Consider the following 24,178-nt stretch of genomic DNA (forward strand, 5'->3'; position numbering starts at 1 on the left):
GTTCATATTAATGACATTTCTAAAGTCTCGGGAAACCTGGAGATATGATTTTTCCTGTCTTTTGTCTTGCTCAGCTCTTCTATATTTGCTATGGAATAAGCAATGTCAAAATAGCTATAATTGGACAAAAAGTGACTAAGATGTAGAAACTGCAGTTCTTCTGAAGCTACAGAACGACCCTCTTTGCCACAGTTCCCAGCATGCCTTAAGCCAAGGCCCCTCTCAAAGTGAGACATGACCGAAGCTACTCTGAGAAGCATTGGAGGGAAAGGGGCTGTTGACGAGCGAGGCTGGCTTGCTATTTTTAGCCTTGACTAAGCCAGTTGAGGCAGCTTTGGCACAAGAATGTATTTGTTAAGTTTGTGGCTGGCAGGGCCAAGTGTGAAAGGAACATGGGACATTTTAAAGGGGAAGAAATGCCTGGTTTTTCGATCCTTTCCTTAGAACTGTGGCACCCATTTGGCTGGGCGCAAAACTACAAAGCAAGTCATCAATTTTCATTTCTCTCAATGTCTGCTTCTTTTATCAGCCACTCTGGGGGAAAAAAAAAAAAAACAGCCTTCTGCTGCTCATTTTCAGGAACAGAAAGCTCTAACAGGGATGCTTGCATTTGAGAGGAAAAGACTGAACGACTCAAAATTCAACCCAACTTACTTGTCACCATTATTAAAGGTAAAAGGCCCCTTCAGGACCAAGTTCCCTGGCCTTCTTCCATTCTGCACTCATACCACTGTCTTCCTGTGCTGCAGGCCACGGAGCTACAGAAAGTGGGCAACTTGGGAAGAGAAGACAGTGGCTCTATCTTGAATTGGAGATGGCAGCAGGTCTCATTGAAAGATCTTATCTGGGAGCCAATGCTGCGGCTCAGTGGGTTAAAACCTTGGCCTACAGTGCCATATGGGCACCAGTTTGAGTCTCAGCTGCTCCATTTCCAATCAAGCTCCCTGCTAATGCACCTGGGAAAGCAGCGGAAGATGGTCCAAGTTCTTGGGCCCCTGAACACATGTGGGAAACCCAGAAGAAGCTTCTGGTTCCTGGCTTCGGATCAGCTCAGCTCCACTGTTGTGGCCATTTGGGGAGTGAACCAGTGGATGGAAGACTCTCTCTCTTTCTCTCTCTCTCTCTCTCTCTCTCTGTCTCTACCTCTCTCTGTAACCCTGTCTTTCAAATGAATAAAATAAATCTTTAACCAAAAAAAGAATCTGATCCATGCCTCTGTTTTATGTCTTCCAATACATTGTGAAATTTTGTTTTCCGGACATGTTAAACTTCAGCTTTCTATATCCTTCAAGAAAATCATAGTTATTTTGCAGATATCAACACAGAAATTTTAAGAGATTTTAGTGCTATAAGACGGATGTCCCCAGAACAGATTATAATCTTTCCTGTCCTTTTTCCCAAGAAACCCAGGATGGAGCCCTGGTTACTGAGGGCCTCTGTCTATGACGTCCCTGGGATTTGATTCTCACTGGACTCAAGATCCCTGAGGACATCTGTGTTCTTACGGCCTGGGATGGTGTCTCTCCATTAGAGACATTTATCTATCTGTCTATTTGTGACACTGATAGAGAGAGAGAGCACTCCCATCTGCTGATTCACTTCCCAAATGCCCATGATGGCCAGGTACCAGGAGTTGGGAACTCAACCCAGGTCTCCCGTGTAGGTGGCAGGAACCCAGTTGCCTAAGCCATTATCATTGCCTCTCAGCTTCATCATCAGCAAGAAGTCGGAGTCAGGAACCAGAGCCAGGCATCAGACCAGGGTATTCCAATACGGAACAGGGGCCTCTTAACCAATTTTGTAACCATTAGGCTAAATGCCCTGCACCAACGACATTTGTTGAAGCAAGATAATGTAGACTTTTTTTTTTTTGACATGATAAACTCAGAGTAAAATTTGGAAAGTAATTATTGTCTGTCCTACACCATCAAGCTCCCCTATTGAGTATTTTGACCTTTCTATAAACTCTGCCCCTCTTCCTGCCAGCGGGTGGCTGTCCACAGTCATTCTGTCAGTGGCAAAGTGCCACACGACGTCAGGCAATTTTAAGTTTATTAATTGTGTAGGTGTCTACAGTGGCCCCATCCCTCTATTCTAATTTACTGCTTCTAATCTGACATGTATTTCTGCAACTCAGGTGAGTGGTTTACCTAAACCGACCAAACAGAATTGGTGCCACTTGAACATATGGCCAAAGTATGGACTGTATATGCTACGTCCATTTCAGCTGACTTGCTCATGGACAAGATGGTGTTGCAGTGGAAAATTGAGGGGTAAAAGAACACAATTATCTGAGAGTCTCTGTGTGGAAAACTTATTTTGGAAATTGGATACTGACCTGATTCTGTCATTACTATTCTTTCCAGCAAAGTATTGCTTGTGACTCATGAGAAGAGCCTCTATTTACAAATTTTCATTAACATCATGAAAATAAAAAGGTCATTTTTGGGCCAGTTTGAAAGAAAAGGTGCTCAATATTAACTTATTATATTTTTAAATGTAGATGTGTAAAGAATGAGTAACTTACTATGTCCTTCAGTCTTGGAATATGCCAGAAAATAATGTGTATAACACTTTGGGTAAAAACAACTTATAGAGCTAAGCAAGAAAATGTACAGAGATATTCAACATTCATGCATTAAAAATATATCTTTGTGTGAAATAGGTAGAAAAATTCCAAAAAATCTAGCAGTCTAATAGCTGTGTTCTCTAGTAGGTAGACATGGGGGGAAAATGAGCTTTTACAATTTTCTGCTTCCTAGAATGAAGCTTTAGAATATTCTTTACTTGAAAATAATCAAGGCATGAAATCATTTTTCATTGTTTTAAGGAACATCATGGCCCATGAAAAAAAGCACATTTCTAGCTATTTTATTTTTTCTGCAGGTATTGTGTTCTTCTCTAAAGCCCTTCAATGCAGTCAAAATCACATTGTTAGCTATGGCATAGTCAAAAAGGATATTTTTGTTGAAATAACAAAATGAAATGTTCTGCTATATCAAATCACAATGAAATCTTATCTGGGGGCATATGTTATGCCTAGCAGTTAAGCTGCTATGATTCTTGCATCCCATGTCACAGTGCCTGGGTTCAGGTCCCGACTCTGCTCCTGATTCCAGTGTCTACTAATATGCACTTTGGGAGGCAGCCAGTGATGGCTCAAGTAGTTTGGTCCTTGCCACTCACACAGGCCTGGCCTGAATTCCTGGCTCCTAGCTTTGGCCTGACCAGACCCTACTGTTGTGGGAGCGAAACAGCGGTGGGAGTGCGCATGCTCTCTTACTCTCCCACATAAAGAAGGAAATTTTAAAACAACTCTCAAAACAGAGAATAGGGATGGAAGAAGAAGGCATAGGTAAAGAATACATCTAAAATTAGATCAGGGTTGAATGGGACTACAACATTATCTGAACGATGAATTCTGAGTTTAGCAAATGACAAGTGTGTCAGTGCCCAACCAATGAGTCTCTGGCTCAAAGCTGACGCCCTGGAATCCTAAGAGCAGGAACTCTGTATTCCTCAGCACATTTTTCAAACGAGAATCATGTGCATACACCCATTCCTAATAAAAAAAAATGAAGATGTTGAATCACAATTCTTCAAAGTCTATTGCAGCTCAGAGTCTGTGATCTTTAAAGAAATACTTCAAGCATATTGGAAGCAGAACAAAGTGTTTAAATAAATTTTAAAAATCAAATGTTACACTTGGTCTCATTTCCTGGCAAGGTATCTGATGCTATTTTCCTATATGGAAAAATACTTAGTGTAACATATCATATTTAGTTTTACATAATATTTGAATAATTTATACAATATTTTAACACTAATAATGATACTATAACTATTAATATCTAGATGTCAACTATTCTTACCACTGTGGAAACTTATGTTTGTTTGTACTCTGATATTTACATCATAAACTAGAATGCAACACTTCTCTGTTTTATTAAGGGGCACCAAAAATACTCTTTCTGATGATTTTTTCTTGGGCTTGTGGTTGAACAGTCCAGGGTGTGGAGAGTACAATCTGACATGTCCACTATATCTCTACCAAAAGAAGGAAAGGTAAAAAAGATCCAAGGTCGGCAAAGGTCTTATAAATGTGAAACTGTATCTTTCAGCAAAGATTCGTTGGGTTTGAGATAGAAGCAAATGGGAAGGCAAATTCTCTTAGTATTTAAGAGCATGTTAAAATGATACGAGCCCTAAATCAAATCTGTATGTATCTGGTTGCCTTGATGCAGTACAGACAATCCTGGGGTGTTCCTACCATGCCTGGAAGGGACATTTGTCACTCTGGCTGGCTGGCTCCAAGCACAAGTTCATCATGAGGCTGCCCCTGTAAATAGAATTTCTGCTAGAAGGGCCTGCACAGGGAGACCCAGCTCTACAAATGCAATAGCTATTCAGAGAGATGGCACTGCGCCACAGGGGGCCGGGAGTAACCCTTAGCCTGCTCCACTTGGGCTTCCAGTAAATACAGAGTTGGACCATCGCTGCAGGGAGAGAGATGACTGGCAAGACAAAGGTACACAAAAGGAGGGAGGACGAGGTGCAAGTGCAGGAGGAGGAGGGACGGAAGGAGGAGAGGAGGAAACAGATATCTGATCACTCCGGGGAAAGATTATTTAAAAAAAAAGTGTTTCCGTCGTCATAAACCCAAGTTTTATAGACTTGGGGAAACTAAAGCACTTTGATTATTTTCTTGAACAAGACCTGATGGCAGTGTCAGCTGTGGGACTGGAGTCAGGAAAGGCCTTTCTACACACAGGGCTCTACGCCGCGGGTCCGACCCTGAAGAAGTTCACACGGCTCCAGCCCAGCGTGACTCCCCCAGCAGAACCTCTACACCCCTGCAGCACACTGCTAACACCAGAGTCGTCCCCAGCCCTTCAGTCCTGCCTCCAGCCTGGCGAGCAAAATCCAAGTGGCCAGCCCTACTCTCTTCCTCTCGCACTTCCTTTCCAGGAGAGTTCCCACCTGCACCAGCCTGGGGGCCCCCCAAAAGGCAGGCCTGTGGGAAGGGGAGCGTCAAGCGAGAACACTGTTCAAGCTTGGTCACCCATACGTTAGCCCATGCCTTAGCACTGTGTGATAACATCTGGTATTTGCCAGGCCCAGATTATGTAAACTGGGCCTGAACAGAAAGTTCAAGAAAGTCTCCCACCTCCTTTTCTACCGCTCCCTTTCCTGTGGACCTACTGCGTGACGCACTCATAACACATTGCTTGAAATGGAACTAACTCTGAAATCGTGGGTACTCTTGAGCTCTGCTATCAACGCCCAGTCAAGAATTAAGACCTGTTCTGTCTGCGTTTGTTTCTCCAGGACAGGAAGCCTTGGAATAAAAAGGCTAGGTAGTGACAGCTGGTGGCTGTGGCTCGGTGAACGTCCAGGGGCTGGAGCTGTTTACAGCGGAGGGGGAAGGAGGTGGAGCTGTGCCCAAGGGGTGCACGCAGGTAGAAGAGCACTTCTATGTGTTCTTTCTTTTTCTCCAGGAGTTCTCTACCCAGAAAAGCCACTCAGCGTAAGTCTACATGAAGCCAAACACTCGACTTGGGAGATAAGAGTTTGTAGCCTCGGAAGCAAAGAGCCTGCTCCCCTGCCCCCCGCGCCCCCTTCACCGTGAGTCAATGGTACTTAAATAGAATCTCAGCAGGCTGGAGCTGGCTGCTGCGGGCCAGTGTCACCCTCTCCTCTGTGCCCTGGAAGACTGGATCCACTCAAGCAAATGACTGCCAACAGCGTTTGAGAGGGGACAGGGGAAGGGAAGCAAACATCAAACCACCAAATACGAGCAACGATAGAAAACTGTCACGCTCCACACTAGGCTTTTCCATGTGTTGACAACATATTAATGACAAAATTCCGGTGCTCTGAGGCTAGTGTTTGGTCAAGGACAAGGCGGAGGGGAAAGGCTCCAGACCCATGGCGCATGTGTCATGTGGTGTGTGCAGGTGTGTGTGTGGGTGTGCAGGTGTGTGGGTGGGTGTGTGGGGTTGCGGAGCAGCTTCTGGGATGTGTCAGGCTCATGGTCCACACACCTCATGGATCTCATCTCTTGTGCTACAATACTCCAGGCTGCGGGACAGGGTCCGTGCCCGCTCCTCGGCTCGGGTGGTCCAGACTCTGCTGTCCTCCCCCAGGCTCTCCAACTGCTGCTGCAGCTTCTTTGTAGAGACATTGGAGCAGTTCTGCAAACGAGAGACAAGCGGAAGTCACAAAAGGAAGGGAAGAAACAACGAGACAAGCACGCTGTTCACCTGCGTGATGGAGCTCCTACACGACACTTTTGGAGAAAGACACAGGTCCTGATGTATTTTACCTTAAACATACTGGAGTACAATTATCTCAAAAAGAAGTCAGACGCCAACATTACGGAGAGCCATTTCTAGTCTCGAAGCTCTGGTTTTAAAGATCTGCTCATCACACCCCACTCCTTGGAGACACCATTCATTATAACATATAATTTTTCTTCAAAAGGTATAAAATATGCATTAGAAACATTCGGCGTCTGCCCTGTAATTTTCCTGTCGACTTGAGCTTCACCTCAGGTTCATTATGCAAGTGCTCCAATCTGCTCTGCGTACCAGGGCTGCTGGGGTGAAGGCAGGACAAGGATTGGAAAACAATTTACATTATTTGTGCAAAGTGAGACTTCTGACTTTCTTCTTCCACTTTAAAAAAAATTCACTAATAACATAAAACTCCAGAGAAAGAAAGCTCCTTCCTGGCAAAAGTAGAATCTATTAACTATAACAGATACTCTGTAATTCGATGTCTTTCAGCTTAAAGAAAGAGACTTTAGGCTCACTGCATTCCATATAATTTTGCGGATCTCTTAAATGAGCTTTAAACTAAAATTGGCCACTAGGATTTTATTAATGGCATGCACACTGATCAAATAAACATAATCTTCTCTCTCCACAAACTGGGAATTCGAAGGAGGGCTTTTTAAAAACCAGAGCCCAGTATATTATTTATGGAAATCTGATCTGGAGATACGCCTTCTCTCTCAGGCTCCTCTGTGGAAGTCTGTCCAGCAGCATTAAGCAGATCCAATGACCGCTGCCCAGTGCCGCAGCTGGAGCCAGGGGACAGAGGCTCCTCCTCTCCCAGCTCTTAGGGATCAGGCAGCCAGCTTCTCTCAGCCTCCAGTGAGAGTCCTGGCTCAGTAAGCCCTAAGTTTCAGCTGATCTTTCGGATGTGCAACTCGAAAGCAGTACTGTCCAACAGACACATAAGGAGAGCCACAAAAACCCACCGAAAATTTTCCAGTAGTTGTAGAAAAAGGAAATAACAGGTGATGAAGTCCACATGTTGAAGAGATATCTGAGCTTCCATGTTTACTGCAGCACTATTCACAATAGCCAGGAAATGGAAATAGCCAAGTGTCTATCCACTGGCAAGTAGATAACAAAATGTGGTACAGATAGCCAAAGGAATATTACTCAGCCATGAAAAAGGATGAAATCACATCATTTGCAAAATCATGCACACAACTGGAGGTCATTGGCTATAATAAGGCAAACACAAAAACATAAGTACCACATGATCTCACTCGTATGTGGAGTCCAGAAAAAACAGGTGTTCTCATAGAAGTTAAAAATATAACTGTGGTTATCAGAGGCTGAAGCAGGAAGTGAGGAAAAAAAGGACTGGGAAAAGCTGATTTATGGGTACTAAATAATAACCAGATAGGAATAAAAAGTTATAGGGTTCTATTGTACAGTAGGGCAGAGATAAATAATACTAATTTACTGTATATTTGTCTCTAAAAAATCCTAAAAGGGATTGGGGACTTTTCACTATAAAAAAATGTTGAATGCTTGAAAAGATAAATATATTTATCCTGACCGGGCATTCCACAATGCATACATATAGCAAAATATCACAAAGGACCCCACAAGTATATATGATTTTTATATAAAAATTTTTAACAAAAAATTAAAAACAGGTGAAATTAACAAATGACACAGTTTAAACAAATATGTTCTGATATCATTTTAGCATGTTACCAATATACAAATATCACTACGATTTTTTTTCATATCCTTTGAAATTGGGCTTACTTGTATATTTTATACTTTGAGCATATCTCAGTTGTTGCTAAGTTTTCATCAAAAGTATCTGATCTGTATTTAAATTTCATAAAATTCAGCTTCAAAAATAGAATCACATATTCCAGTTGATCCTAACATGACTTTTCCATAACTATATTGAAGATCAGTTTTTAAGTTTAAATTTAAATTAGTCCAAGCTTAATAAAATTAAAACCTTAGTTCCATAGCTGTATTAGGAACATTTCACTGCAAAAAACCAACTGCCACCCACGCAGCTCTACAATAAAAGGACTCTCAAAAATCAGCAATGACAATAGATGGGTTAATTAAGAGTTTCATATTTGGATTTCTTTTTCTTTTGGCATAAGTAGTAGAAACTCACCCTAAACGACTATCTCAGTGATTGAATGGGTTTGTGATTAACAGGCAGTCTGATTATTCCTTTGCACATTACAGCACAAGCCGCAGAATTAGGCATAGGGGTGGGCGTTTGGCTCAGTGGCTAAGCAGCAGCAGTAAAGATGCCGCTTGGGATGCTGGAGGTTAAGTCTCAGCTCAGCTTCCAAGTCCAGGTTCCTGCTGTGCACACCCTCTGAGTCCCCGTCACTCACAGGAGAGCCCTGCACTGTGTTCTGGACTCCTGGCCCCAGCCTGGCCCAGCCAGGGCTACTGCAGGCATTTGAGAAATGAAGCAGTGGAGGGAAGATCTCTTCCAGTCTCTCTGCCTTTAGAAGAAAACAAGCAAACAAACAGAACCGAAAGCATTAGGCTCCAAGATGCTCACAGGCCACTGTGCTGATGAGATGATGCCCACGCCCAAGGAAAGGGCCAGCTTGTGGAGACTGTCCACGTGGGCCTGCTTCTCCTGAGAGCGACCGAGGTGAATCCGGACACCGTGCGCGTCATCCACGTCCTTCAGCTGCCCCGGCAACTCGTCCTCTCCTGAGCTGATGAGACGCCCCAGCTGGAATGTAGGGCACGGACAGTTAACCTGGGCTCCATAGGAAGACAGTTTAAAAAAACAAAACCTATTCTCCACAACATTTCACTAGCTAGTCAAAATGCTGATAATTCCATCCATAATTATTAGTGTTACAGCTAATACATGTAAATCCAATAGGGTAAAATTGAGCAGCTAACACTGTTCTATTAATAAAGAAAACACTCTTCGGAGCATAGCCTAAAACTTTAGCAAGATCTTGGCTGTGACCTAAGGAAATTCAGAAGCTATGTTAAAGGAATACAGTACCTCCCCAGTTTATGCTGAAAGAAGCTAATAACTATGATGTTTTTGTAATAAAATCAACTAACAAATAAGATACACTGAGCACATCATGATATCAAGCACTTGAGATTTAGAAAAATTGGAATTGTTTTCTGCCTCTCAAGAGTTTACACTTGGGAGGAGGGTGGAAGAACATTATATTAATTAAAAAATAATTAAGACCAAGATGCTAAAAGTGCCAGATGAGTGCAATAAACAATGAGAGCTCTAGGAATTCAGAAAAAGAAATAAATCACTCCAATGAGGAAGGACTGTTGGAGGGAGGCACAGGGTTTAGGTAACAGAGAGACCCCTGTAGGATACCAGCAGCTTAGAGTTAGGAGTGCATGTTCTTTCTCCGAGGGACAAAGAGCTCGTGGTTGCAACATAATACAGGCTAGAAGCACAATGCAGGCAAAATTAGAGGCTGGATGGTGTCAACTTCTAGCTCCTGAATAACCAATGTGGGCTGTCTTTATTATATAATGATTATTTCTTCAATCCCAGGACCTTTCAGCCATCCACTGTAAGCCCTACCTCTTCCTTGACTCGGTGGAACTGGACTATCTTGTACAGGATGACCTCGTAAGCTTGGATTCTCTCTCTCTGTTTCTGGTGGAGGTGGACAAGGTCCTTCAGCTGCTGGGACTTCTCTCTCACGGGGGCCCCTTTGCCACTCAGTTCTTCTGATTCATTCACAATGTACTGAACTTCATCATCCAGTTGCTAAAATATTGAAAGCAATAAAAACAGTCCAGCGTTTACAAGTCCACGTATTGTGCTGGAAGATATGAATACATGTTTCCATCTTTATCTTCTAAGAAATAAATAAAAAATTAAGCAGTGAGTCTCCAAGCTAAATGGCAAAGTGGAAAGTCATATGTCCCTAAGCCACAACAAATATTCTGGTCGTCTGTGAAGTAAATATATTTCAGATGGTTTAGGAAGCCCTGTGATCATCTCTGATATCTACTACAGTCTAGAATCAGGTGTTATGGAAACAACACGAACAGAAGACAAGGGTAAAAATATAGTAGGGGGATTACTTGTGCTCTGTGCTGCAAGAATGATCAGAATGAACCATCAGCTGCCCGGCTCAGCAGATATGCTGCTTTCAATGCAGCCGGCCCATCATCCACAAATAGCTACCGCGTTTGGGGAAGCATAAGCTGCCTTCCACTTGACCCAGTCCTGCTCTCATACCCCTCAATGGATCCAGATTTGGGGTTGGAACTGGAAAAGTGTGGATGGCTTAAAAAGGATGCTACTATAATTTCAGGGATCAATCTTGTTTATAAAAGGTAAAGGTAATGGTAATTATTTAGACTAAAAAGTTAATTTTCATAGAGTGACATGAAAAGACCCCTTTAGTTCAAATCAAGCATGTGGGAATCAAACATACACACGTAACAGTGATGGAGCTAAGTACGTCTGGTCATGGTCCTGACTTAGAGGAACTTAGCACACCTAAGCGCATGCAACCAAGTACGGCATATCGAAAAAGTTAATGGAGGCTAATCAAGTTTCCTGAGAGTTCTCCTGTTAGCTATAATGGGGTGTGTGTGTGTATGTGTAGCAGGGGTAGTGGTTGTGTGCCACACCAATTTCGTCTTAAAAGAAACTAAAAGAAATTAGACATCCCCCAGGACTCTTCCATCAGTTCTGAGATTCTTTAAAGCTAACACTTACAAAATAGTAGCAAAGAAAAACACAGGAATCTTAATTTTGCAGCAAAGATCAGGAATCTAGGATGGCAGACAACGTGACAGGTAATGCATCTTTGATAGCTGTGTGAAGTTTAGGAGAAGTGGGAAGTGAGAAACAGGCAACGTGTTCGGCAATCAGGGACCAGGAACACGACTCATGCTTTTGTGTCCCATATCCTTCGTGAGGACTTTCTGAGAGGGTGAATGAGGAGCGCAGCAAAATTCCTGCGATGGTGACAGGAGTCTGGGGTGCCTGTCGATAGGGACAGTGATGTCACTGGGGTGATTTCAGGGCCAAGGGCAGCAGAGCCCCTGGGCCAGAGGCTGCCCATACATGTTCTGAGTTGTCTCAATTTAAAACACATTTATACACCCCAAGTAAATAATTACATCCAATAACATGCTAATGATATTAATAATTTAATTTATAATATAAATTAAGATGATCTAAGATAAATATATATTCAGGACATTTTATAGCCTGAATGTTTGTATATCATCAAACATAGGAAAGGGCAGGAAAACAGTAAGAAAAATGTCTTTACACTAGATTTTTAGACTTTCATTTAAAAAAATAGCCATTTCCCCAGTCTGTTAAAATTAATTAAGTAAACTGCAACTGTACAGCTTTATGCTTTCACCATTCACCCAAACCCATCAATTATTTTCTGTCTACCTGGAACTGAGGCTTCATTTCATTCCATTTTTGACGTAGATCTAGAATGGTCTGGAGGCTCCCTCCAAGGTCAAGTGCAGACACGGGCATAAGTACTTCCTCAAGAAGTTTTAAGTTGTGTGCAGTCTGGAATAAACGTTGGGTAGTTACGCATGCGTTTCCTTTGCCTGCCCTCCCTCTCCCCCACAATGATGACAGTGAGGGTCATCCAGCGTTGCAACCCCCATGAAAATGTTCACAACCTGCAGGAAGTTCATGGCTCTAAACCGCCCGAGAATAAAAGCACAGGCCCTTGGTTTCCTGTACCTTTCCTGCTTTTAATTATAAATAAATAAATAAATTTTTTACCATTTTAAATGTACATAATAAATACCTGTTATGAGATTCAGTGGCATTGATACATTCATATTATTTGGAACCATCAACATTATCTATTTCAGGAACTTTCTTATCAACTGCAACAGAAACTCTGTACCTGTTAGACAGTAACTCTGCATTGCTTCCATCCTCCAATCCCTGGTAATGTCCATTCTGCTTTCGCTCTCTATGAATTTGACTACAGGAACCTCATTTTAAGAGAATCACATCATATTTTCCCTCGGGGTCTAACTTATTTTACTTAGCATAGTGTTTCAAGATTCACTCATGCAGCAAGTATCAGAATTTCATTCTTTTTGAAGGACAAATAACATTCCACTGTATATTCCCTTACAGTTTTGTCTTAACTATTTTTGACACATAACTGTACATATTTATGGGACACAATGTGATGTTTCATGTTTATATTATATAATGATCAAATCAGCAATATGGATTACCACACATTTTATCATCTCTTTATGTTAAGTACATTTAAAATCTTTGCTTTAGCTATTTTGAGATATGCAATGCATTCTTGTTAACTCTAGCCACCCTACTCCTCAATAAAACATTAGAACTAATTCCTTATGTTTAACTGTGACATTACACCTGTTGACCAACCTCTCCTCATGTCCTCTGACTCCCTACCCTCACAGCACCTGGTAATCACTCTCTCAAATGTATGAGATTAACTTTTTCAGGTTCCACAGGAGTGAGGTCATGCAGTACTGGCATTATGGATGAGAGTCTTAAATGTCAGATATGAAACTAGCAGAAGAAAACAGTTCTTCGGGACACTGGCCTGGGTAAAGATTTTGTGGATATGAATTTAAAAGGACTGGGGCCCAGTATTGTGGCACAGCAGGTAAAGCCACAGCCTGCAATGCCGGCATCCCACATGGGCACTGGTTGGTGTCCTGGCTGCTACACTTTCAATCCAGCACAATGCTAATGTTTGGAAATTGCCACACATGTGTAGACACAAAAGAAGCTCCTGGCTCCTGACTTTGGCCTTGCCCAACAATGGCCATTTTGGCCATCTGGGAAGTGAACCAGTGATGGAAGATCTCTCTGCTCTGTCTCTCCCTCTCTCTAATTCTAACTTTCAAACTAAATAAATCTTTAAAAAATGATCTTATAAGGACTTCAACTGAATAGCAAGGAAAACAAATACAATGAAAAGTAGGCAAAAGACCTGTATTGACACTACTTAGAAGAAGACATACAATTGGTCAAGAGATGCAAGTATATAAATGATGCCCAACAACCCCTACCCTTTTAAGTTTGTCTTTAAATATTGCCCACTGCTGTTTCAAAGGCTTGCTTTCAGTGGATTTCCGTTGCCAGGCCATCCGACAGTGACTAAGTTCTTCCCTTTCTGCTCTCTGGTTTTCCATGGTGTTCTCTATAATGTTCACTTCACACTTCACATTGAATATCTCATTCTCCTTTGCCTGTAAAATTATAATTCATACAATGATTTTTCTTCCCAATCAGCACAATAATTTTGCATACAACTATTTCAGAAGGAAAATAGTTCATCATATCCAAAGCAGAGCACTGTTCTGCTACCCAGCAAAGTCTGAATTCCTTGTGCAGAGGCAGAGTTAGGCTCTCAGAACCTACATTCTGTACGGGGACATCAGATCCTGGGTTAGGACGGGAGTTGTGTTTGAGCTGTCATGTAGGGCATGGCTGTACCCTGTGGTTGGAAGGTGATTTAATGAGCACTAGGATCCAGAAAGTTTGGAGTGAAGATTTCTTTGTTTATGCATGAATTTTGAAGTCTTTTCCACCTTTTAACACACTAGTAGAATATGTATAAGGAACAGGCAGAAACCAATTGTTCTGGAAGTGTTTTTTCCTTTAAACTTCAAGTATTTTGTACATTACAGTTATTTTATATTTTTCTTGCACTTCCTCAAACTGCTCCATTTTATGACGACTGAAATATTGTCTGTTTCTTTATATTCATAACTCTGCCATGTACCAGAAGCACAATAGCTAAATTCAAGACTTTACGTCTCAACTTTCATATGTTCTGGCTGATCAGTTTGAAAACCTTTAAACAATGGTTTTAAAAAAGGAAAATTCTATTGGAGGCAAAAGGACAATATGGTGAAGAATGAAACCAATATGCTTTATGTCCAATTAAACATTAAAACATGCACAAGACTTTTATTTACCAAAACAATGAACTTTTTACTTTCATAGTAGAAATTTCTAATGGATTTCTATAATTGTAATGACAGCTGATGACAGTCATAAGTTCATAAAAGGATATTTTAGATGTTGGATAATTTATTTTTAAATTATTTTAGACATTATTGCACATTTATATTTCTATTGAATTCTAGACATTACAAAGTAGTTACTCATTGCAAAAAAAAATGTAAAATTGCAGGTCCTAAATGATGGAAGCTAGTAATAAAATGATATTCCATAATTATGATTAGTAAGATCCAATGAATTATGAAAGATAATAGATAACTATAGCAGGACCCACCCCAAATTATACTTTTTAATCTATGTTATAAATAAATGTAAGAAATCTTTCATGTATTAAGAAACTATTAACAAAAATATATTTCTAATATATCATATTAAACAACTATATAAACTCGGAAATTGCAGTATGTCAATGACAACTACAACTGGAAGGATATGGTGGTCTGCACAAGATCTAGAAAAGGGACAGCTGTGGTAGGATTTGTCAATGTCTAGCCAGAAGACTCTAAGAAAAGTGATCATGTGTTTGGCAAACTTAAGTATGTTGGCCACTTAGGAAGATTAAATAATTTGCTTGAGGTTTAGCTAGTAAACACAGTATTCATTTACTTCTGCATAGGGCATGGGAAATTTTGCCATGAGCCAATCTAAATGGGCCACTAAACTACCCATTTTCCTTATAGAATGATGCACAATGAAGGGTCTTCCGATGTGTTTCCAGATACCTTGACAACACGAAGCCTGTAGAGCAAACATTTAGTACTCACCACTGTAAGTTAATAAATTGTCGCTTTACCAAGATGGCTGCCAGAATTATACCCAGAGCCAATGTCTCTGATTTTGATGATTTTTAAATGAAATGAAAAAATTTTAAATTTCAAGCTTGAAAATAGGAGCTGTGGCAACCTAATCAAGAGCAGAACACTCAACCGCATATGCCAGCTGGCCCCTTCCCTCCAAGCAACCAAACTGGTTACTGTGTTTCCATGTAACGTTTGTTCAAAAATCGAATGGTCCAAAAGACATGCGGAGAATAAAAATGTGCTTTACTTGCTTTGCCAACAATTTCACATCTCAGAATGTCACTAAACCAACAAAACTAACTATTATGTGGGCTTTCATTTTTGTCCATAAGGACAAATTTATCATATGACAATGGTAATGACCTTCAGAAAAGATAACCATGTTTTGATATCAAGCTAAAGGACTACCAAAGCATAATAGTAAATAAACACAGTTCTTAGAGCCCTACACTTATTTTGATGTATATACAGAATATGATTTGCAAGGGGTTCCTGTTACAGATATTTAAAAATGAAAATTATATTCTATAATCTTAAACATTCTAAATAAAGTAATAAAGGACTTCTAGGGAGGACGGAGTAGCTGTGACAGAGCAGTGCTTGTGCTTAGAGCAACTAGAAAAGCTGGGCAAATGCTAAAAGCATCCATTTGAAGGCTGCAGAGAACTGGCTATGCAAGCACTAGAGAGGCCAAGACTGCGGGGAGGGAAGAACCTGCGAGCTCACCGATCACCACTTTTCCTCAAGGCACTTTCCAATGCAGTGCACTAACAGGAGGCTTTTCTGAAACAGAAAACAACAGATCTTTTGGCAGACACGTGGAGGGCTTCAGGCGCACAGATGATCTTCTAAGGACATAGGAGCCAACACTCTGGGGCTACATGGAGCAATGGATTAAAAATACTAAGCAAAAAAATCTCTGAAAAAACAGAGTGGGGTTTTGCATTTGTCTCCTAAAACCAAGCTCTGAGTTTGGGACCTGTCAGAGACAGAGCATAAGAGGAAGCAGCCAGCTCTCAGATGACGACAGAGATGGAGGTTGACAGAGTAGACCGAGTAGACTAGTGAGGACCACCCTGAAGACCCAACTCTGCCAGCTTCCTCCCTGGAGGAAGAAGGGTGCCCCTTTCTGGGAGAAGATAGCACCATCTAGGCCTCCCCAGTTTTTATCTACATAATGCCTGGCATTGATAATAGTCACTGGTCCGGCCAAAAGACAGGACCATACAACTAGAAACCATGAGAACACATAGACAATAGAAGCAGCTCCTTGTCCAGGTGATGGAGTGGGCTGACAAGCACTTTAAAACACCCAGAAGTAAATATGGCTCAAGAAAGTATAGGAAAGGTGTAGGAGAGAAAAGAAAGAGAATTTCTTCAATAGTTTAAAGCTAATCAAGAAACAGCCAACTGGAAATTTCAGAACTGAAAAATAAAATTTCAGAAATATAGTAATAAAAAGGATAGACCAAAAAATTCAGTTTCACAAAGACTTGAGTCCTCTTATAAAATTAGAAATTATCAATCAAGAGATAGAAGAACTTCTTGAATAAGAATGTTAGAGATAGATGGTAAATGATAGAACAAGATATATGTTCTAAATATTCCAAATGAAAAATAACTTGATTTTTGAAAATAAACCATCTGTCTAATACGTAAACATAGGTACATTGCTTAACAAATTTTATATGATGCTTAAGAATAGAATTAGATGAATTAGAACTGTTTAACGTGCATTGTGCTTAAGAGTGGTCTTCAAATAACAAAAATCAAAACAAAGATGATAAAGAGATAATTATAGTTCAAAAGAAATGAGGATAGTTAGGATCTAACTCCTCCAAATGATTCAGTCTCCAGAAAGATTAGTCACTTCCAAGATACCAAGAAAACTGCAAATATCAGTTATCTTTTAAAATACACACACACCAGAAGGGACAGAAAAATTAGAAGAAGGAAAATGCTTTTCCAATGATTTTCAAAAGGGAAGAAAGAATGGATTATACAACTTACATATTGGTTAATTTCATGTTGAAAACCAGTACAATAAGTTTATCACTTATTAAGCACTTTGTAGGCATTTTTGGAAAGATTGCTTTGATCACTAGGAATCAACCTGACTTATGCCAAAAACATTTATGTAATTGTAGGCTTCAAGGTAGGTAGAATATCCATTGAGCAGTTTATTTGAAAAAGCTTCCCATTTTAGACTTTAAAAGATTATTAAGTGGTAGTTGAATTATATTACTACTGGGAGCATACATGACTGTTTAGCAAACTGGTTAATCAGTAGATTGCTTCATGCATTGGAATATCAATCTCTCCATTAGGCAGTTTTACTGAGAAACTAATTGCAACCACAGAGGGCCTACTTGTCAAAGCTACAGAATCAAGCCCAAGAGAGTTTGAGGAAAAAACTAATCAAAATCAGTTTAAGAAAATGGAGTCATGGGTGAAGACTAACAAAGCAAAATTAAGTAACAATAAAGATACACTGTATAAAAAAAGGTGAATATCTGACACTCATGTGATATGGGAGAGACCTGGCTTGGAAGAAGTGGCAATAAAACAGTTACATGAGTTCCATACAGTCATAAATTTACTATGAACCAGCCAAGTGAAATTATTGCTAAAAATGTTCACATGATCTGAGGCTGGCATTATGGCACAGTGGGTTAAGTCAGAGCTTGTGATGCCAGCATCCCATTTGGAGTGTCAATTGGAGACCCGGCAGTTCCACTTCTGATCCAGCTCCCTGTTTATGTGTCTGAGAAGACATAAGATCTTAATCCTAGTACTTGGACTCCTGCCACCCATATGGGAGACCAGGATAGAGTTCCCGGCTCCTGGCTTCAGGCTAACCTGTCCCAGCCATTGAAGTCATTTGAGGAGTGAACCAGTGGCAGGATTGATCAATCAACCAATCAATCTCTCTTTCTCTCTCTCTAATTCTTCCTTTCAAATATTTTTAAAGAGCTTTAGAGAAAGAGTTAGTATAATCTTAGTTTTCATTAGTGAAGAATTATGTTCAGTTTATTGTGGTATTTTATTTTTTGGCTACATTTTATGAATTATTTTGACAAACCATGGAAAATTCTGGGAAGGGGAATCAGGATGGAGATAGAAATTAGGCTAGCTGATAAATAACAGAAAGGATCTGTGTGTATTCAGTTGCTGAAAAGACTTACTAAACACAGAAACTTTTTTGAATGTTGGAAGGCATTTGGTGCATAAGAGAAGTCAAAACAGAATATCTCCATGTCCTCACAGAGCTTCAGAGTGTTAGGACCAGAGGAGAAGATGGCTTTACTTAACATAAAAATCTTTTCTAGCAGCTGGCATTTTCCAATAATGAAATGAGCGGCTTCATTAGGAAGATACTTGAGGTATTGCAAGAAAGCAGATGAACCATCTTTCAAGAATTTTATGGGATAATTTTACATGTGTCAGGGGACATAAGGATTCTAGGATATTTTACAAATAACTACTCAGGACAATTTAAGTTTAGGATATCTTTCTACATGCAATAAAGCTTCACCATAAAAGCATCAACTCTAGTTAAGAAGTTCTTCAACATAAAGATTCATGCTAAAAGTTGCCTTAAGCCACTGAAATTTTCTAACTTGCTGGATGCTTTCAACTCAGAACTTTAAGGTGGACTTAGAGGACTCTGTGCAATAATAACACTTTTGCAATTGGATCATGGTTGCTCTTTCTTCTTACCAATGCAAATAGCCTTCATATTATAAACCAACAAGGACTTTAGGAACAAGTCAGCATATAAAAGCTGGTCTTAACAACTGGGCTAGGTTGAATGAAGCTAAAAAGAGCTTCTTAAGCCAGCTGCAGATCAAGAGAAGTGACTTTCTGAATTTATAACTTTGACTTTGATAGATAATCCTCACAGAAGGTGTGACTCATTGAAAGTCATTCTCACCATATTTATTAAATTCAGGACCTCAAGCCCTAGGTCTTGGGTGAAAAAACTCTTCTTTAAAAATAGATGCCACTGCTTCTCAGACCAGTTCTTGGTGTTAACATCCTCGTCTTCTTTCTGAGAGGTTCCACTTTGATAAAACTCCTTTAGTCTCTGAAAATGCTCCTTTACCTAAAAAAGGAGAATAAAATGAGAGTTTAAAACACTTAAAAATATTTTTAAAGAAAAAAGAACACTAGATACCAATAAATAGACCTGCACAAAATTAATTCAAAATTACATTTTCACAATTCTTTAATTATTGAATATTGTCAAGTGACTGAAAAGCCATGAAAATCTATTTAGATTGTTGAGAGGACTATCACTATTCAAAAATTGAGCTGAGAAGTTTATTACTCACAAGAACAACTTATTATAGCCCAGATCATGTTTATACATTATATTTTGTAATTTGGGACAATTTATGTCAAATACCAAAGCTGAGTTTTATCATTCAGAAGAAAGACACATATGAGGGTACTTCAAAAACTTCATGGAAAATGGAACTCAAAGGTATGTCTGTGTGTACAGAATTGTTTTTTTAAAATTCAAGCATAATGGGGATATTCAAAAGTTCATGAAAATGAATATTATTGAAAAAATTATGCATGGATTTCCATATTGTCCAATGGTTTACAAATTTTATTTTACAAAATCAGAGAATATAATTCAGAAAGAAGCATGTCAGTGAAAGATTATTTGCAATTTGTATATCATAATTTATTTCTAATAAGTGATAAACCATAAAAGGATACAAATATTTAATAATTTTATTCATAAGTAATACTATTAAACTGCCTCCATGAGCTAATCTAAGATATATTACTTTCCCTACTTAGAATTCTCATTTCTCACATTCTACTAAATGCAAGTAATACTAGAGTATATTAACTCTGCTCAAGGATTTAAAATAAAATCAAATAAGTCAGTAAAACCTTACATTAACACATAATTGGATGATGTAGAAATAGTAACAATCATTTCTCATAAATGGTTTTGCAGTTTGAATAATATTCAATGGCTGATAGAACAAGACTCAAAGAGTTGTTAATAGCCAAAAGCACTCTAGACAGAGTAAGACATTTCCAGCAATAGTCAGTCACCATACTTTCAAAATTGTAATATCATTCTTAATTTAGATAAACTTAATAGGAGAGCCTACAAACCACTTTCAGAAACAGTTCTGGTCTCATTTCCATACTCCAGTTATTCAGGCCTCTGTTTTGCTAATGCTTGTTCTCTCCGAACCAGGACGACCATTCCTCAGTTTTCTTCTCCTATTTATCCTTCATGTATTAGTTAAAATGCCACCTCCTCCACGGAGCCTTGTAAAATGCCCTAACATGATTTATTCATGGGATGGATGTTTGGTCTAGTGGTTAAAATACTAATAATGATGCCTGCAATCTAGAGTGGTGGCCATGTTCAATCCCTGGCTCCTGATTCTAGCTTCCTGCTCATGCAAAACCTGGGAGGCAATGGTGGAAGTACAATAAATTAGGTCACTGCCACCCACGTGGGAGACTTGGATTGAGTTTCTAGTTCCCAGCTTCCACTCAGCCCAACTCCAGTTGATGCAGTAGATAGGAATTCTCTCCCTCTCTAATGAACAGTAAAATTTTAAGGAAAAAAAGAATGAATCACTTTTTCCCCAAGAAGCCAACAGTGGTTCCGTAAGAAAATGAAACATATGCTAACTAGCATAACAGAAAGATAAGTATGCACACAATGTTATGGGCACACTGTGGAGAGACCACCAACTCTACATGGAGAGAGTGGGGAAGGGCTTCCCAAAGGAAGTGACATTTGTTTTGAGTCTTGAAGAATTATCCATGTGAGAGGGAGCTGAAGAGGATTCCAGATGGCAGGAGTAACAGTGTGAAAGCACAAGTGTGAAAACACTGGCTGGTTCCGAGGGCCAGAAATGACTGTTCTGTGGGTGAAGTTCAGGTTGCACAAGCTGAGTGGCAGGAAAAAAGTTACAGGGATAATGTGTGGGATTAAAGTTGGTCAGCAGGCTTCAGTATGCTTTCTACTGCAGTTAACATGACTGTGACACAGGGTCATTAGTCTGAAAAAACTGACAGCTACCACAATGAGTCGGAATCAGCATGACAGTCATCAGGGCTTCAACAGGGCCATGTACTATAGGCTGGAGTGTCAATGTGACAGGCAGGCAGTTACGTGCAATTCTTGAAACTTTAAGAAAAACATAAACTTTAATTCATCCTTCTTTTCCTACTGTTTGGAAGCTTCCTTAAATGCAAATGAGGGGTGCAAACTCCTGGCTCGTGGCTTCAGATCGGCACAGCTCCAGCTGTTGCTGCCAATTGGGGAGTGAACCAGTGCATGGAAGACCTCTCTCTCTCTCTCTCTCTCTCACTGCCTCTCCTCTCTCTGTGTAACTCTGACTTTCAAATAAATAAATAAATCTTTTAAAAAAAAAGAATGTATATACTTTTTAAAAATGCAAATGAGAATGATGCCATTACAGAAAATCACTTGAATATAGACTAGTCCACTTTTAAATGAGGCAATGATAAACTTTAACATTTTATCCATTTATGGTACAAGTTTCTTGCAGGTTGTCTCACTAATTACATTTACAGAATTATCTGAATTTCAAGAGGTAACATGAAAGATTTGCATTAAAATCATCCTTTTGTTTGCCACAAGAAGGGCAGTGAAGGGGAGAATTACAGGTGGCAAACAGGCAGAAGATGTCTTGACTAAATAAGGTCAGAGACAATGACCTCTGTGCAAACACAGAGGTAAGGAAGTTCAGAAGTTGTTCAGGTTTGTTCCTTAGATAAAATGAGAAAAAACAAAAAGGGAGGGAACTGGTCATTAAACTTCTGCATTGATGGTTATTAGCTGTTTGATCTTATGTGCCTAAATTCTCAGAGCATCAGTTTCCCTCAGTTGTAAAATGGGGAAAATAGTACTTGAAATAAGGTCTAAAGATTAAATGAGGGACTGGTGTTGTGGCGCAGTGGGTTAAAGCCCCAGCCTGCAGCGCTGGCATCCCGTATAGGCACCGGTTCATGTACCAGCTGCTCCTTTTTCGATCCAGCTCTCCACTATGGCCTGGAAAGGCAGTGGAAGATGGCCCAAGTCTTTGGGTCCCTGAACCCACATAGGAGACCTGGAAGGAGCTCCTGGCTTCAGATCAGCCCAGTTCTGGTCACTGTGGTCATTTGGCGAGTGAACCAGCGGAATGGAAGACCTCTCTCTCTCTGTCTCTACTTCTCTGTAACTCTGTCTTTCAAATAAATGAATAATTCTTTTAAAAAATAAATAAAGATTAAATGAAGGACTGGTGATGTGGTACAGTGGATTAAGCCTCTGCTGGGATACCCACGTCCCCTTTTAGCATGTCGATTCAAGTCCTGGCTACTCTACCTCTGGTTGAGCTCCCTGGTAATGTGCCTGGGAAGCAGTGGACAAGGGCTCAAGTACTTGAATTCCTTTCACTCATGTGGCAGATCCAAATGGAGTTCCAGCCTCCTGGCTAAAGCCTGACCCAGCCCAGACTGCTTCAACCATTTGGGAAGCGACCAGAAGAGAGAAGGTACCTCCCAGTACTTTCCAAATAAATAAATAAAATGGAGTAGATGAAATCAGGGGTGAAAAGTACAGGTCCTGGGACAAAATAAATGTTCACTGAGGGACCAACTAGAAGAGACACCAAAGCATCTACATTGAATTTCTGAGCTTACATCTGCATAGAACTTAACCCAATGGCGAAATACAGAAGGAAAGCGTGTCTGTTTAAGGAAAAGACACTGTTTCATTGTGTTGAGTTTGAGGAACCTACAGGATATACAAATAATTAAAAACATTGGTTTGGAGCTCAGGAGAGTTTGGGTTGAGAAGCCATTTTTGGGTTACTGGTGAATGGGAGTATGATTTTTTTTTATCAGGAAAGTGGCTAAAATGCACATAAGGGAGGGCACAGACAAGATCTATTCTCCATCACACTTCAACAATAAAGAGAAAAGAATTAGGGGAGAAAGGAAAAGGAACTGAAGAGGGAATTAGGAGGATTCCTCTTATGTGAAATAATCAAAAAGGGGCAAATCCACAGACCTTCAAAGTTAATTATTGCTTGTCTGAGGCTGGGAGTTTGAAGCCATAGACTCCAAATGGGTACCAGGATTCTTTTGGGGGGTGATGGACATATTGGTATTAGGACGGTAGCATGTTTCCATAAATATATTAAAAATGTACTGTAAAGTAAGCACTTTTTATACCATCTAAATTATACCTCATTAAATTTGTTTGCTAGGAAAAGCCAAAGGGGTTATAGTGGGTGAGTAGGCTAAATCAAAAACTGCAGAGCGAGTAAGCAAGATGAAGACTGAAGAGTCAGCATTCCACTTCTCAGTAAGAACATTTGCAGTGGAGTGAAGAGGTCCTACATGGAAGAAGAGTCCAAAGACGACGAGCTGTGGTGGGCCGAGAACTTGGGAGGATGAGCAGGCAGAGGAAAGGAATGTCCAACGAAAAGGGAAGAAAAATAACAAAGAGGTAGCTCTGGTGAGGGCAAGGCCATTATGACAACACCACAGACCAAGGGCAAAGCAGCCATGAAAAAGGCAAATCTGAAAAATTAGAGGATAGTTGCTGAAACTACATCCCATAGGAGGGAAGCGTAGACAGGGAGGGGCTGGTTTGTGATGTGTGTGGGCAGGTGTATAGACTTCACTTTACTGGAGCCAGTGGAGGACAGACGGATATATCGATCAGTTTGGAGGTAGAAGGAAGTCAAGGCAGTTAGACTCAACGGCCACTTTTTTCCCCCGTGGTGTAGGAATAAGGGACATTGGCTGAGATGTAGGGATGGAAACTGGGGTAAGATGCTCAAGGATCACTAACAAATCGAGCTAATTAGGAACCCTATGGGGCACCCAGCTGAGGCAGAGACCCACGCATTGCAGCAGCGCCAATCAGCACAATGGTGTGATTTTCCACAGCAGAGTCTGGAAGCTTGGAAAGAGAAGCTGGGTAAACAGAGGGTTGGACTGATTGAATACTGGGAGTTGGCAGGGTGAGTGGGAGAAAGGCAGGGGGGCGGAGTGGAAATGAGAAATCATGAGCTGGT

General features: G+C 40.3%; 1 protein-coding gene across 1 annotated transcript in view; it reads right to left on the minus strand.

Annotated features, from left to right (window-relative positions):
* The window catches only part of CCDC141 (coiled-coil domain containing 141), a 202,317-nt gene that overhangs the window by 29,115 nt on the left and 149,024 nt on the right, over positions 1 to 24,178 (minus strand). Inside the window, exons 12-17 of the mRNA XM_062188558.1 lie at positions 19,036 to 19,206; positions 13,344 to 13,523; positions 11,710 to 11,835; positions 9,865 to 10,053; positions 8,848 to 9,027; positions 6,045 to 6,194 (exon numbers count right to left, since the gene is read on the minus strand). Coding sequence (XP_062044542.1) covers positions 6,045 to 6,194; positions 8,848 to 9,027; positions 9,865 to 10,053; positions 11,710 to 11,835; positions 13,344 to 13,523; positions 19,036 to 19,206 — 996 coding nt within the window. The remainder of the gene's footprint in view (positions 1 to 6,044; positions 6,195 to 8,847; positions 9,028 to 9,864; positions 10,054 to 11,709; positions 11,836 to 13,343; positions 13,524 to 19,035; positions 19,207 to 24,178) is intronic.

This window comes from Lepus europaeus, chromosome 1 (assembly GCF_033115175.1).
Source record: "Lepus europaeus isolate LE1 chromosome 1, mLepTim1.pri, whole genome shotgun sequence".
NCBI lineage: Eukaryota > Metazoa > Chordata > Mammalia > Lagomorpha > Leporidae > Lepus > Lepus europaeus.